Source organism: Phodopus roborovskii, unplaced genomic scaffold (assembly GCF_943737965.1).
Source record: "Phodopus roborovskii unplaced genomic scaffold, PHOROB, whole genome shotgun sequence".
NCBI lineage: Eukaryota > Metazoa > Chordata > Mammalia > Rodentia > Cricetidae > Phodopus > Phodopus roborovskii.
The window spans coordinates 53379-69481 of NW_026125759.1; the positions used below are offsets into that span (position 1 = coordinate 53379).

At 41.5% G+C, this 16103-nt stretch overlaps 1 protein-coding gene across 1 annotated transcript in view; it reads right to left on the bottom strand.

Annotated features, from left to right (window-relative positions):
- The window catches only part of Gpc4 (glypican 4), a 109950-nt gene that overhangs the window by 2438 nt on the left and 91409 nt on the right, over window positions 1-16103 (bottom strand). The window contains exons 4-8 of the mRNA XM_051178589.1: window positions 8671-8836; window positions 3035-3165; window positions 2794-2940; window positions 857-993; window positions 84-259 (exon numbers count right to left, since the gene is read on the bottom strand). Coding sequence (XP_051034546.1) covers window positions 84-259; window positions 857-993; window positions 2794-2940; window positions 3035-3165; window positions 8671-8836 — 757 coding nt within the window. The remainder of the gene's footprint in view (window positions 1-83; window positions 260-856; window positions 994-2793; window positions 2941-3034; window positions 3166-8670; window positions 8837-16103) is intronic.

Sequence of the window (16103 nt, forward strand, 5' to 3'; positions counted from 1 at the left end):
GAAGAGAGCAGAGATTTGAGCGCACATAGTCTCATCAAGTCACATTAGAACAAACCCCACCCTTAAAAACCACAAAGACTTACTGATATCAAAGAAGTCCACGTCATTTCCATTGTAAGCGTTCTTCATTTTACTGGTCATAACCCGAAGGGCCATGATTTGACGAAGGATCAGTATGTCTGGTTTGCTCGTGTCAACCTGGACTTCTGGGTTGTTGCCTTGGTTGGCTAATCCATTTCCTGTCACTGCAAACAAGTACCTGAGAGCGAGAAACGATCCCAATGAAATGGTCAGTAAGTGTAAGAGAGCAAAGACTTTGTTGAAGTTGAGGATCTCCACTGAAAACGGTGGATTAGAAGTCCTTCCACTTATAATCCACTCTAATTGATCCTTATCCTGGGAATGTGCAGTTTCTGTGATCTGGCTGTGACCCTTTGGAAAGGGATCCCTTTTTTGCGGCGATTGTTCTGTCAAAGAAAAACATTCTCTGAATGGGTGCTTATCTCACTCAGTCACAGAGTGTGCCAGGGTGGAACACATAGAATCATCAAGAAAAACAATGTGACCTTTTGAGAATTGGTGCTTTAGAAGACCAGGACCCTGAGCCAAGGGCCATAGTCACTGAATGAATTGAATAGCGCTTAGCACTGGAGTATAATTACTGCCAAGCCTAGTATCTTGGTGCCTCTTCGAACACCTAAATGCCAAATCCCATACCCAGGACATGTAGAAACTTTGTGTTGTCACTACCTACAGTGAGCTGCTTCCCTCTGGTAACAACTCAGAGAGTCATCTTGGAAGGCCAGCCAGGCACCTGGGAAACAAGAGGCTGCTATTTCCCTCAGCGGAGGCTGACCTGCTTTTGCCCTTGCCATTCCAGCAGTCATCCTCATTGCCATTTCCTGCTGCCATCCTCTCATCATTGCAAACTGTGCTTGGGAGAGAGGACCAGAATTTCTTAGCTTGCTTCAGTTTCTCCTTCACATCAGTAACCTACGAAAGAAAATGGAAACAGTCCATTGCTGTCCAAATGCAAAAGCTACCATGCATGATCCCAGCATTCAAGAGGCTGAAAACAACCCCTCATCCTTGCTTCTGTAAGCAACCCTAATTAAACTCACTGGGTGGGTCTGTCTATCTCACACTCACTTTGTCCCCCACACACACACACACACTCCCCACACCATACAAACAGAAGGGGGACTAATTTGGAAGAGCCCAAAATGGGGTAATGAGGATAAAACACATTATATAAATGTTTATAACAAACAATGGCACTGGAGAGTTGTTCAGCGTTTAAGAGCATTTGCTCCTCTTGCAGAGGACCTGGGTTTATTCTTAGTGCTTGCTCAATAGCTCATAGCTCTCTATAACTTCAGTTTTAGTGGATCTGATGCCCTTCTGTGACCTCTACCCTTACCAGGTATCCAAGTGGTATACATGTATACATGCAAGCCAAACACCCATACACATGAAATAACATGTGTTAAAGTAACAGTATTAAAAAACACAAACAAGCAAATAATGTTGTTGGCATGGACTCATCTTAAAAAACTAAGCATAACCTAAAGTATGGATGTGCCTTTCAATCATTTCTAAGTATCTCTAGAATCATATGGAACCTGTTGTTTCAAGTGCAGGCTGAAGAAAAATATGTAAGTTTCGTACTCAGAAATGAACAATCTCTCAGAGGAATTAATATTTCAGGATCCAGGAGCTGCCTGAAGCCACTGTCTACCTCCCTCCTCATGTAACCGCTAGCAGAGGTCCACCAGCTCTGGACCTTGTAAGCACAGTCTTTTCACACCAGCCTTTTCCAGTGTGACTCAAGCATCCACACCACACAGCAAGGGTCCACTAGCATTATTCTTTCTCCTTTCCCATCACTATCAGTATCCTGTCAGGCTTCCTGCTCTAGGCTCCCTCCTACTATGGTACTAGGACTCCCAGCTTGCCATAGCATGATTCCCTGTATAATCTGTCTATAGCCCACAATTTTTCTCCTATCCTACCACTCTCACCTTTCACCTTACAGAAGCCTACATGCCACCCTGCCCTTAACCCACCTAACTTTAAAATCCTATACACTAAAATGCATCATGGAAGTTTCTAAAAAAAAAACATTTAAAATACAATGAAAAGAAACTGAATCAAGGATCTTTGTCTTCATGAAGCCATTTACTTTGAAAAGGTGAGTAGGAAAGAACAGTCAATGGTAAAACTATCTCTTCTATCTACATAAGGACTTACAGAGGTAGTTATTCATTTGCTTATATACAAGGTAGACAGTGATCATGTCCGGATGTTTTGTGTACAGAGCAAATAATGTGAGGATGTTTTAAACTGGCATGACCTTAACATGTTAAATGTTATCATGTGACATCAACTCAGGATTTTAAGTTGTTTGCTTGTGAGACTAGTTTGGCTCTTACTGAACACCTTAGACTGGTGCTTCCCTCTCTTTGTTGAGGTCTTTTGGGACCAAGGCCCTGTCTTACTGCCCTGAACTTCTCTTTGTGCATAACCTAGTGGCAGGTATATAACAGATGCTTAGTAAACACACAACAGGGAAGTCTGGAGATGAAACGTGTTATGACTCATTTTCTTGACTATGCAGGAACTTTCTGAGATAGAAAACGAGGCACATCTACTGCCATCCACATACAACTACATTAAAAAGTTAAACACCTAAAAAGCCTCACACTTGTATGCCTTCCAACTAAAAGTTCATTTTTGAGCAAATGTCTGCAGTTCTTCGCCATTAAACACGCCTATTCCTGCTAAAGTGCTCACCAGTCGGTCCAAACTAGTGCCAGCTGCTGTGGTTGGGCGTTGCTCTGGATGATAAGGTCTGAATCGAGCACTGAAGGCGCTTTCAGAGATGGAACGAGAAATTCGTCCAGCTGGAAGAGGCTTGGGAGGCCCACAGCCTTGGAAAACCTACATTGGAAGTAAGTTGAGTTCATATTAGGAGTGTTACATGACAAGACCGAGGGCGTGTTTAGCTATCCTGCCCAGAATCCTTCCTCAATACCTTCTGAGACACTTGCACACTATTGTCCTGCATGTTCATGATAGCATCAGAAATCTTCACATCGATGGGATCCATAACCGACTCAATGTTGAAAGGGCCCTCCAGCCTCTCTGCCACCATCAGCATGGCATCTAACAAGGGTTGGAGAAAAGCAATACAGCACAGAGAGTAAACCATTAGTCCAGCTTTGAGTATCTGTCTGATTATTTTACTGCCGTTGATTTTTTCAGAGGGAAGGAGAAAGGGAAAAGGGAGGGGAGGGGAGGGAGACAACACAGATTTTTTCAATGTATTCCTATTTCATAGCAATCGCCATGATTTCAAATTGTATTTACACATTATGTATCACTAAAGTATGAAGGGGCCAGATGAATGCTTTGTTCTGTGGCAAGGAAATTGAATCGGGAACCTTCCATCATTTGGATTATTCACTCCTTTGCATGTCAGCCAGCACCCAGCTGACAATCTGGCTGGGGGCAGAGTAACATGCCTGTTTTCCCAAACACTTCCCTGGGACCTTTTCCTTTCAGGTTCTATTTATGAGAGTGGAAAACATAAATCAGTTACAATCCTGGCATATCAATTCTTTTCTTTCATTTCTTTTAATGAGACATTTCAGATCCTTGAGTGCACAGTTGGATAATGGAAATGAAAGTCTTGTGGGAATCCTAATGACTTCAAATAATGAAACTTTGAGTCATGCCATTTTGGGGTTAAGGTAACTCATTTTCAAATGTGTTTCAGTAGTAACATGCATGATTGGTTTTGGATTCTAGTGAAATCACAAGACAACACACAATGTGCAAAAATTGTCCATTTGTGGTACATAGCGTCACTGATACCTGCAAGTCACTTTTAGACTCTGCAGGAACCTGTCATTTCCCAACAAGTGCTGGGTTCTTTAAAGAAAACAAGCTGTTATTTGTTTTCTTGCCATGTGTGCTTTTGGGGATTATGAGTTGGTATTTTTGCCTGATAATTTGTACAAAATTGGAAGAAATCTTGGAAACGAAATCCCCCCCCAAGGGGAAAAAGGATGCATAATTATTGACACACAGCAAACCTTTGAAAAAAATCACTTTAGATTATTGTATGTGTCTGTCTGAATGTGCCATGTGCAAGTGAGAGTGGGTGCCTGTGAAGCCACAGTTCTCTGATGCCCTGGAGTTGGAGTCACAGGTGATGGTGACGTAGGTACCTGACCTGGATGATGGGAACTAACTTAGGTCCTCTGCAAGAGCAATAAGAGCCAAGCTCCAGTAGTTTGCTTTTAAATGGGCTTTCCTCCTTTACACTCCAGTGCTAATGGATGACAAGCAAAGGAGTTAGATTCCCATTGTCTATACCTATAGCTACTTCAGTGTCAAGAACTAGAAAGGAGTTTTCCTTTTCAGAAGGCTGAGCTTTCTACTGGGAAACGGCTTTAACTATCAGCATTAAAAAAAAAAAAAAAGAAAGAAAGAAAGAAAGAAGAAGAAAAAGAAAGAAAGAAATCAAAGTTGGTCATCAACCTTATGCCTTTGACCTAGAACAAATGTTGCACACCAGTTTCAGCTATGAGGCCACTTCTCTAAGCTACAATCCAAGGCCACCAACAATGAACAGACTTCTGTGAAGTGTGACGTTTTAAAGTAATAGCAAATGAAGTTCCAAACTGCATTGTGGTAAGCACCAATAAAGTGATGCCTTAACCTTTAAGTAAAGGCTGGAAGCATGAATATGCCATTGTACTAGAGGAGAGAGAAAAAGATGCTTTCGCTGTGCTAGCAAAGGCGACTTTTGCAAACAAGTGGAGGACAATATAAATGTGTTTGTCACTGTCAAGGCCTCATGACCACCACATACAGAAAGCACATTCCTTCACAAGCCAAGAAGTTGCTGACTCCAAATAAAAATATTAGGAATAGATAAAAAAAAAAAAAAAAACATCCAAACTTCAGAGGTTTAAAGGCGGGAGGGGGGGAGGGGGGTAGAGGAGGGGATTTTGTATTTTGTATCCACTTTTTCCCCTAGTGGTGAGGAAAGGCAGATCGATCTCTAATGTGTTTGTGAAAGGAAACATAAACCCCAATTCTTCTGGCTGTTTGGCGTCTTTGTAAACTCAGAGCCAGTGGCCATACACAAGGGCCTGGGAATGGAGAGGGAAAGTGAGCCTTTGTTGGGGCCGGTGCCATGGCGTTGCGTGTTGCACAGCTGAAGAATGCGACTGGGGATGAATTCTGCCTGTGGCTCCCAGCCCAAGGCCAAAGCTGCCTGTAACCCTGCAGGAAGTCATGACTGGCTATCCCCACTGGCCCTTCTACGGCCGCCACCAGTCCCCCCCGCAAAAAAAAAAAATACCAAGAGAAATCCAAAGATGGCTGGCTTGGCAATTTTCTTTTCTTCTGGTTGATAGAGGCCACAATTCTCATATGCATGAGATATCATACTTGTTCCTGCCTCCTGCCAGGAACTGGCTGGTGTCCCTGTCAGCAATTCCAATACTAAATTCCCACTGGCGGCAACATGTGACATTAATAGGGTTGGCTCTGAGTCAAATGAATGTTAACAGAGGCACAATGTATGACAGACAAGTGTAACCTAAGAATAATTTATGTTTCTCTGAAAACCAGCTTCTTTTGGCAGTAGTAGAAGGGCAGACATTTTATAAAGGTGAATTTCCAAAGGCATTTCCCATATTTGCACCCAAATTTGAACCCATCCTGAAGAAAACTGACAAGATTTGAGTACTGAGAACTTGTGATGCTAGGTAGATGCAGTTACAAAACCAGGGAGAATCCAGCAGCAAGGCTGAATTGGAAAAACCCTGCTTAGTTTGAGAAAAGAGTCGAGTTTGGTCCAACCACCAGGTTTGAGTGGCCCCTCCCAACTCACCCAGAGGAGCATCCCTTTCTTGGGAATCACCATGAGTGGGAGCAGACAAGTGAGGGTAATGGGGATGAGTATGATCAAATACCTTATATGCACGTATGAAAATATCACATGAAACCCATTATTATGTATAATTAATGTATGCTCATAAAAACAACGTTGAAAAAAGAAGTATTCCCTTGTCACTAGGGAAAGTGATTCCTTTTTCGTTGTGCCTCCAATAAATAATCAGAAACCCACATCTTTAGCTGAAGGCAGTTTCCCAACTTAACCCAAGATGTGATTTTAAAAGGATGAAACAAATCCTTGACTATTCAGTAACTGTGCAGTCATTTAAACAGCAAAGAAAACGTCCTTAGAGAGAGAGAATATGAATATTTACAGCAGAAGCATATAATTGGAGCTGAATTCTATAACCATGGCGGAACTTAATTAAACCCTTGTGAAAAATCCATGAAAAAGAACAGGTGATTAACATGTCCATTGTGTCTGGCCTTTTAGATCAGCTTATTAGAAATGAAGAGTAGTGTATCCATTAAAAATGAAGTTTACCTACGATTGCATACTACATCATTCCAAAAAGTATCATTTAAAATAGTGGGAGAAAAAAATCAATTCCAAAATCCTGTGCATTTTCACTCGGGTTCAGTTCTGCTCTTTACAGACAGCACATGTGACTTTAAAAGTGCGCTATAAGAAGAGCAACAGCATCTAAGGGCTGAAAACATCCATTAAGCCAGCCAGAATATGGTTTTGATATGAGGTGGATCGGAATGTCTTAGACAACACGCAGAGCAATTTGTAATGTAATGGATGTGAGAGGGCCTTGGTCAGACTGAAAAAATGGAATGTAAGGTGGGACTGTCCCTGCACTACCCTCGGGGTACCCAGAAGCTCCTTGTCATCACATGCTTTTTGTACTACATACCAAACTACTATTCCCTTGCCCCTGAGAAAAGCCTACTACGTTTAAAAGTTAAGTAAAAGCACCACCGTGTTTCTTTTAGAACTACGTTGAGGCAGCTGTGGTACAGTACACCTGTAATCCCAGCATCCGGAGGCAGGAGCTAGAGGAGGCCAGCCTGGGTACATGGCAAGAAAAAAGAAAAACGCCTATCAATCCAAAAATGAAATTTAGGGAAAAAAAGTAAATGAATCACACACTCCACATCTGACTACGGGGAGGGGATGACCTTAGATAGGGAAATACCATAGTTTTCATTTCCATAGAAAATTTTTGAATTTTCTTCCCTGATTTCATTTATATTTGTGTATCCTTAGGGTTTTACATTGTCTCTTTTATGAGAGTCTGTTTTTTTTTTCTACATGTAAAAGATTGCTCCAGGGTTTCCAGCTTTGAGCTATCTAGGCCACAACTATGTAAAGTGCTTAATAGTTACATCTTTCTCTCCCCGTGTCTGTGTTTAAGATCTGGTGGGAGCCAATTTATTGATGCACTTTCAAACAGACTTACTATGGCAATTCATTCTCAGTCTAAAATGTATTTTCTTACTCCAATTCCTTCTGCTCCAATTTAAACCCTCAACAAACAAACAAAATGAAACAAAATAAAGCAAAACCAAGCCAGCAAATTACACACATGCTCCCATGAAGTGAAAAATTTAGCAAAACCTTGGATTCTATAAAGACATTTCAATCTGCAATTCTGTAGATGTGACTAGGAGATGGAAGAATGAATTGGTACAGTGTAAGCATGAGTGTGCTATTATACCAATGCTAAGCTTTATGACCCTCAAAACTGGCCATGGAGGATGCAGAACTGGTGTACATGCTGGGTACTAAAGTAGATGACTGCTGGATGTTTAAATCAGGCTTGTTTTCCCTGAAATCATAATTGCCCTTCTCGGAACCTAGATGGTTTGCTTATAGTGCTGTCTGGGTTCTAGTAATGGTTTCCTAAGTGGCAGAAAAAACTCAAGAGTCCTGCTTCCTAAATAATCAGAGAGAGCATCTGTCCTCTCACTAAGAGGACTCTACCATGGCTAAGTGCCCTACAAAACCAAGTCCTGTAATTTTCTACATCAGATTTCTCCAGATCCAAGGATCAAATGGATATCTGATCAGTTTGACAAAGATTTGGTTGCAATGTAAAAGAAAGAATAGTGTGTGGGGGGAGGGTGTGGGTTTATGGAAGCCGGTGTGCCAGAGGATAACTTCAGGATCCCTATCAATGCTACGTTCACCTGATTTTTTTTGAAACCGGGTCTCGCACTGACCTGAAGCACAGCACTTGTGCTAAGCTGATTGTCTCTACCTCCCAAGTCCTGGGATTACCAGTGCACCACCACACCTAGCTTTTCGCTGATTGAGGAGATCAAATATAAGCCCTTGTTCTAGCAAAATAAGCACTTTACCAATGGAGCCATCTGCCCAGCCCAAGAGAGAATCTTCAAAGCTATTTCAATGCTCTATGAAGACTGTACATCAGAGTGAACATGAACACAGACCTGGGATGAGTATTAAAACTGTGTGTTTCACAGAAAATATCAAAAAGATGCCTCCTGCAGCATTCAAAGTCGGAGCATCTAACTGTCTTCTGAAATTCCACCCTTAGGTCAAGAGGACACTGACTTGCAGTGCTGATTTTACTACCTTCAAAGTACTGAGTACAGCACAGCCAGGACTCTGGCAAACATCTAACATTAAAATGAATAGAAAATTACATAGCTAGCGATTACAACAGTCCTTGTGGCCAGAAAGCAGAGTCATCTCTAGTCAAACAAATGCATCAATCACTTGCTCACCTATGAAATTGTTCCACTCAAAATCAAGGTCTCCTTGGTTGGCCAAGCAGCCTCTCATGATGTTTGAGCAGTAGTTGTAACAGGGCTTCGCAGTCACCAGGCCCCGGCAGTGGGAGCAGTAGGTCATCTTCAGCAGTGCTTGTGTGCACTGGGCTGTGGGGTTCACCTAATGTGAAACAAGACACAAAGAAAGCCACAGTCAGGTTAAAATAGGCACAATTGGCATCAGAGGATCAAGCGCAGACTGAAGGATGAGTTAATAGTGTTCTCAATCAGGAGGCTCAACTCTAGTGGAAGTAAGTAGAGTGAGAATTAGAGACGTGGAAGACAGGTGCTGGAAAGCTACAGGTAGAGTTGGGGTGAGTGTCAATGTAAGTTTTGTTTTGTATTCATTTGTTTGTTTGGCGCTACTACAGATGGAGCACAAGATTTTGCTGTAATATGACTTTTCAGTACCACACTGAAACATAGGCAGAACCTCTCAAACACAGATTACAAGACTGCCTCTTTGCATGTTAATTCCCAAATATGTTTTCCAAGGATACTTTGTGTATACTTGGTTCTGCATCCAAAGTAATGCAGAAAATGAAAGTGCATGCTACAGGGCAAGATATGAGTAACTTTAAACAATGCAGGGTTTGTGGGAGTTCTCTTGTAACATATAATCAAAGAGATAAGACTTCTGCTAAATTTTGAAGAAGCTACCACATTTTAGTGGAGAAATAAATGGAGTTCATCCCAGAGACATCAATGGAATGAATAAAAGAGGTATGCAAAACAAATTTTTTTTTTTAAGAAAAAGGTGGAGGAATCTAGGATAATAATGTTGCATAGATAGGAGGGGAGTGGGGACTTGAACACTGAGCAGAAAACAAACAGAAACCCTATAGATGAAAGTCTATTAAGGAGTCAGAAAGCAAAGAAAAAACCACTACTGAAGTCAGACTAGGCAAGCCACCCACTACAGAGAAATGGCATTTCCTGTCATCTTTCTCATTCTTTAGGATAAAAATGTTTGGGGTCATGAAAGAGCCAGTTTTATCCCATCATTCATTTCCATCAATAGTCAGAAAGTATCCCAAGGTAGGTATCACATGCTGGCAGCTAACTGAAAGTTCCTGATTTACTCTCTGCCCTCTTCTCTTTTGGAGACTTTATCAGTGGATTAGTGCATTCTTCACTATCATCAGGAACCAGTTCTTCAAGCATAGATTCTTAGAAGCACATACTATTACAGGAAGCAAGTACTGGGATTCAGGGTGGCTGACAACGAATGTCACCTGCTCTGGTATGTTACTTTTGATATCACTTATCAACAGTGCCCTTAGGAACAGGAACAGGAGATGGTACGTACTATCAGGCTATCTGGTGTATGTGAGCGTGCGTGTGCGCGCGCACACACACACACCCTTAGCTTTCTCTGGCTTATTCCCAACAGAACTCCAGCATAAAAGGGAGAAAGCATGCAACAACAAGACGGTAATTGTATACACTAAAGTCAACATTCTCTACGAAGAGTTAGAATTTTTCCACAGTTTTAACCAGTCCCAAATGTTTTCCTAAGCATTAAATTAGTCCCTTTTACTGTGTATTAATGTACAGTAAAATTCTGGCTAACCAATATCCTCGAGGAATGGCCTCTCTGGATAACTAGATTTTCTGGATAGCTAAAAGTTCATTCCTTTGGAGTCACACATTGTTATGACTTTGATACTCATTCACCTCTTGTTTTACAGATGAACAAACGGGCCTCAAGGAGGAAGGGTGTCCAAGTCACAGCATCACAGAATTCTTCACTGGAAGGGGCCTAACACCAGTGATGCTGCTGTCACATTGTAGAGACAGATTAAACAATCTGCTGACAGCCACCTTCCCACATGTGACTTCAGTACTACACCTTATCAAACATTGTGACACAAAGATTTCCCACAGTTTTCCCGACATCCTAAATAGAAGATAGGAGATTCTATTCTTAGGCAGTGCTTATTTTCTTCTTTATTTTTAGTTTCAGTCCACATGAGAGAGACTGCTATATGGCTGGATCTTAAGAGATGTACAGGTTATGTAAATGACTTTTTTTTTAAAAATAAAAAGCACAATACAACTGGGTGTGCTAGAGCGTGCTTTGAATCCCAGACTTGAGGGAGGTTGAAGCAGAAGGACAGCAAGTAAAAGCCAGGCCCTGCTTAAAATAGTAAGAATAAGAACAGAAGAGAGTGAGAAGGAGACAGAGGAAAACGAGGAAGAGGAAGGGAAGAAAAGGAGGATTAGGGAATAGTACTTGGTATGTTGAATATTATTAAGGGCTGGCAATGTCCTGGTGGAATAAATGTAGAAAGCTACAAGTAGACATTGAGCATTTAATAAGTATCTGGGATTATGATGTTAGATATCAAACTAAGTGAGAATTTCTGTATTTGAATATGAAATCTGTTCTATAGAACACAAAGAAATCTTAAGGCAGAATAGACCTTTAAGAAATAAGAAATTATGTATAGGGTTCACCCTCCTCCCCCCCTCTGTGTGTGTGATGGGAGGGGGTTAGGGGATGGGATGGAGAAAGGGAGAGGGAACTGGGATCAATATGTAAAATAAAAAAAAAATAACATTTAGAAGAGAAAAAATAAATAAAACCATGAGCCAAAATGAAAAAGGAAGGAAGGAAGGAAGGAAGGAATGAAGGAAGGAAGGAAGGAAGGAAGGAAGAAAAAACGTTCAGTCAGGATGAGCACATTCAGGGAGCATTTTCCAAGGCATGTTCTATTATTCTTTTTCACAGTGTGAGGAAGACAACTCTAGGAGTTAAACCCAAATTTAACTGCAAGTCAGATCATTAATGCAGTGGACCTTGTGGTGATGCCCTCCCCTAAATGAGCCTGATGCAGTCTCCAGTTAAAAACAAGAGATCAGATGATATGACATGACACAATGGAGTTCTGTTAAAGACAGATTATGGAGATTCACATGGCAATGTTTTTCCATTTCATTTTTTTGGTAAGTACTGGCTCATGCCCTGTGTGTGATTTGTTGTATAGTAACTAAAAATGATCAGAAGACACTGGGCTGTGGGAAGTAATACTACAACTGTAAAAAGAGATGGAGAAATTATAAGAAAACTGGGACAAGGGAACATGTTAAACACTAAAGCTAGAGAAAAAAAAATGTTCTTCCTTCTCAGTCATAAATCAGACCACCATGCAATAGATCATATAAAGGGAATTCAGGACCTAGGAAGCAAATCCCATTTGTGGGATAAGATCTTATATAAAGGGAAGTGATTTTTTTTTTAAGTAGCTAGGAGATTTAAAGAAGTAGAAATCCCCCATAGCACCTTCCCCTTCTAGGAGACATTTCAATAAACTAGCATTTCAGGCCTTAGGCCACAAGTTTACCAAGTTGCTCAAGACTGGATGTTAGATCCAGTGTAACAGGAACAGGCTCTTCACTCTGACACTGCAGTATCCTCACCTCCTGGAGCTAAAGCCAATGGCTATCTCTATTGGAACCATACAGTACTTCATAATGCAAGGCAAAATACACTGGTACAGAGCTGTAGGCATGCCAATAAACACACCGAAGAAAACCCCAAATAATAGGGTATCATGGTGCATTTGAAATTCTCTTCTAGAGTCTCTGTTGACCCACTGATGGTCCTTCCTGCCTGTTACACGGTAACATGTCATGCACTGCAGGATGCTCCTCCACACCTACACAATGGGATCTCTATACTCTTGGATAAGAGTGAAAAGTCCCATCTTTCTCACCCATAAGCAAATATACAGTGTATAAAGTCATATTTTCTTTTGGGACATAGATGGCCTTGATTGAACTCAAGAAATCCACCAGCCTCTGCTGAAATTAAAACTGTGTGCCACCATGCCCAGCTCTGGGACTTTTGAAAAGATAAAAATCAAGTCCATTTTACATTGTACTCCCTGGTGACCATCAGAGTCAATTGCTGCCTTCAATTTCTCTAAAACTTACTTACTGAAGTAGATTTACTTTAGAAGTTCCAAAATCAAGTAGCAGCTCATGCCATGTGGGGAATAATCAAAAGAGCAATATACTCCAAGGTCTTCCTTTAATCCTCAGTTATGTATTTCTCCTCTATGGTGCAGCATGCCACTTAAAATGTTCAACCCGATTGTTACTTTAGGGCATGTCTCTTGACTAATGGCTGTTATGTTTTTCTTGCATTCAGTATGGTCTGCTGAGTCCAGATGTTAGTCATTCCCAGAATCCTTAGTGCTGAGATAAGAACTGGGGTGGAGCTTTTTTTTTTTTTTGGATTGTAGTTTTAAAAAGTCACATTTTTTTTTAACTTCTCTTGGGGATATAGTTATGTCTCAAAAGCTCATGAAGATAGAACAGGAAAACTATATATACCTCCCCTTCCACCTTTGAACAAAAAAAAGTGGTTTAAATCACCAAGAGAGAACATACTTGTATAGCTCTTATAGGTAGGTGTGTGTGTTAGAGAGAGGGGGGAAGAAGAGGAGGGAGAAGGAGAGAAAGCTTGTCCATGTCTAAGCAATGAGTTTGACTAGCATAAAATGGTTGAAAAAGGGGCATTTGAGGGAATAGTTTGTGTGTGAGAGAATTTTGTGTGCACATGTCACCATGCATGTGGATGGAAGCCAGAAATAAACCTTGAATTCTTCAGGAGATATCCACCTTGATATTAATGTTGTTGTTAATATGGGAGGCAGCAGGCTTTCAATGGCCTGCAGCTCAAAATTATGCTAGACTAGCAGGCCATCCATCTCCAGGAATGCATGTATCTCCCTATCCCTAGTTCTGGGATTCTAATCATATACTGCCACACCCTGCTTTTTTTTCTGACAGGAGCAGCAGGAGAGAGAGGGAAAGAGGGATAGAGAGGGGGAACAGACAGAGAGGAAGAGAGAGAGAGAGAGATACCCATTTTAAAATGTGGGTTCTGTTTATCAAACTCAGATCATCATGCTTGTAAGACTAAGACAAACACTAAGTGATTTCTCTCTAGCTGAAGAGGACCTTGAAATCTAGATTGTAGAAAAAGAAAATACTCTGTTTCATGACCAAGTTATCACACATAGCTTTTGCTGGGTTTTATTGATTCTTATGATGCATGTACGGAATACTTAGGATGTACCTACCAGATTCCTATCTAAGGACCTTATGACACGTATTAACTCATTTACCCCTCAAAACAATTTTGTGAGGCAAGCCTTAATATCTGATTTCAGAGTTGAAGTGGGAGGCAGCCCAGGAATACTCAGGGATTCACACGAGGTCTTTAGGTAAATGACACAGCTAAAAGCTGAGCTTTGAACCCAGGTAGTCTGGTTCTAGAGTACATGTACTTAACTCCCTTGATGTCTAACGTTTTTTTTTTTCAGTGATGAGGATCAAATATAGGTCTCATTCATGTCAGGAAAGTGCTATATCCTGGATGCTTTGGTGAATATCTACATGGCTTCTTTGGAATCATAGACTATAGGATGCATGAGAACAGCACATGGGCTCTCAGACCTCAAACACCATCTGCACACTCAGTGAACACTCAGCCACGGGGATAGATGCTTTCTAATGATATGGTGTAGTTTTTTTTTTCATGTTTACTGGCTAAATGAATCAGGTTTTTATGCAGGAGTGCAATTTAGGACACGACTATATGGAGCAATGCAAACTAGATACTTGGAGGACAGGACATATTGTTTAATAAAATAATAATGACTTACTGAGTACCAGCACCATGCCTTAAAACTGTTCAAGCTGCTATAGGGGTGAGAAAAGAGATATAATTACAATGTATTACTAACCAGCCCTGCTCACAAAGAGTTCAAAGGCTCAAGAAAACGCTGGTGGACATGGTAGAAATGAGTTCCCTTGACTGAGGGATGCAGCTGAGGGATGGAACAGTTGCCTAGCAAGCACAAGGCCCAGGGTTTCACCCTGAATACCACAAAAGTCCCCCTTTAGCAAAAGACCCTAGAAAACGACTCATATTTTACCTAAGCTCTGAACTTTGGAATGAATGGCAGCTAAATGTAGCAGACATAATGAATTTCTAGAGAAATGAAAGGACAAGGCTTACAGAAGGGAGATGGCGCTAACATTAATTATGGAAGGGTGAGAACATGTGTTTACTTTTGCTTCTGGATGGAATATTGCTGTATTAACTCAAACACCAAAATCAATTTGAGTGATTGACCCACACTCCCAATACACAAACATCCAATTTCTAAGGCTCTTAAAACCCTTTACAACTGATCAATGTTTTTCTCAGTATTAAGACAACTCTAGGAAGCACCTCAGAATGTAGCATAGTAAGAATGGGACAGACATCCATTTGCTTCTTAACTTTTTTAAAAGTATCCATTTTGAAGAGCAGACCCTGACAACCCTATTGGTGGAGGTGTGGGTGAGCCAGACCTTGAGTTGTAAGCATGGGGAAATTGTCCTTATTATTCATCTGCCGTGTGGTGGCATGGGTAATAGATGCCATCCAATGCCCGAGGAAGGTGGCAAAGCTGGCCCTGAGGTCGTAAGAGCAGGAGGCTGTCCCTGCCCCTCATCAACTGTAGCCCTTGATAGAGTGGCTCCTACATCTCCCCTGGGCAGCAGAGTAGAGCTGGTCCTGAGGGTGTAGGTGTGGGAGAACCAACCCTAAGGTTGTGAAAGCTGGAGAACTGGCCCCTCCCCTTGTTTATCTCTGCAAGGGGTGAACTAAACAGGGCAATACAGGGGAGCTCCCCCTGGTGGTGAGGACAAGGCAGAGCTGGCGGGCTGACCAACCCTGCAACTACTCAGGCCCAGAACCAGGATTATGGGTTGGCCCACCCCAACATCCACCCCATCTGTGATCTGCTGGAGCACATAGTGGGGGCTTTGGTCCTGGGCTATTTCTTTAGAGCTGAAAAATGGAGAAAGAGGAAGGGGAAGAGACAAAAGAAAAGGAAAAAGAGGAAGAGGAGGAGGGAAGTGGAGGAGGGGGAACAGCAACAAGCCCCTCCTCTCAGCATTCCTGAGTATATACATGTACCATGACATCTGTATGCCATATCTGCTATAAAAAAGTCTCCTTGGAAAGCCTTAAAAAAACAAAGAAAAAAAAACCAAAGACAAAGCACACACACACACACACACACACACACACACACACACGAGAGAGAGAGAGAGAGAGAGAGAGAGAGAGAGAGAGAGAGAGAAATTGAGCTTTTCTACCAAATAACCTACATTTTCTGAGCACCACATTAAAAACTCCAGTGAGCAGCCTGCAAAAAGAAAAATGATAGCATAAAGCTCTTCCCACAGCCTGGACTTCATTTCAGAAATTCAGAACGAGCTTTAAGCCACATTACACAGTAATGGCAGTCAGCATGCTGCACTCATGTTAGAAACACATCGCCATGTAGTTTATTCCAGCTCTGTGTATGCATTTGTTCCTG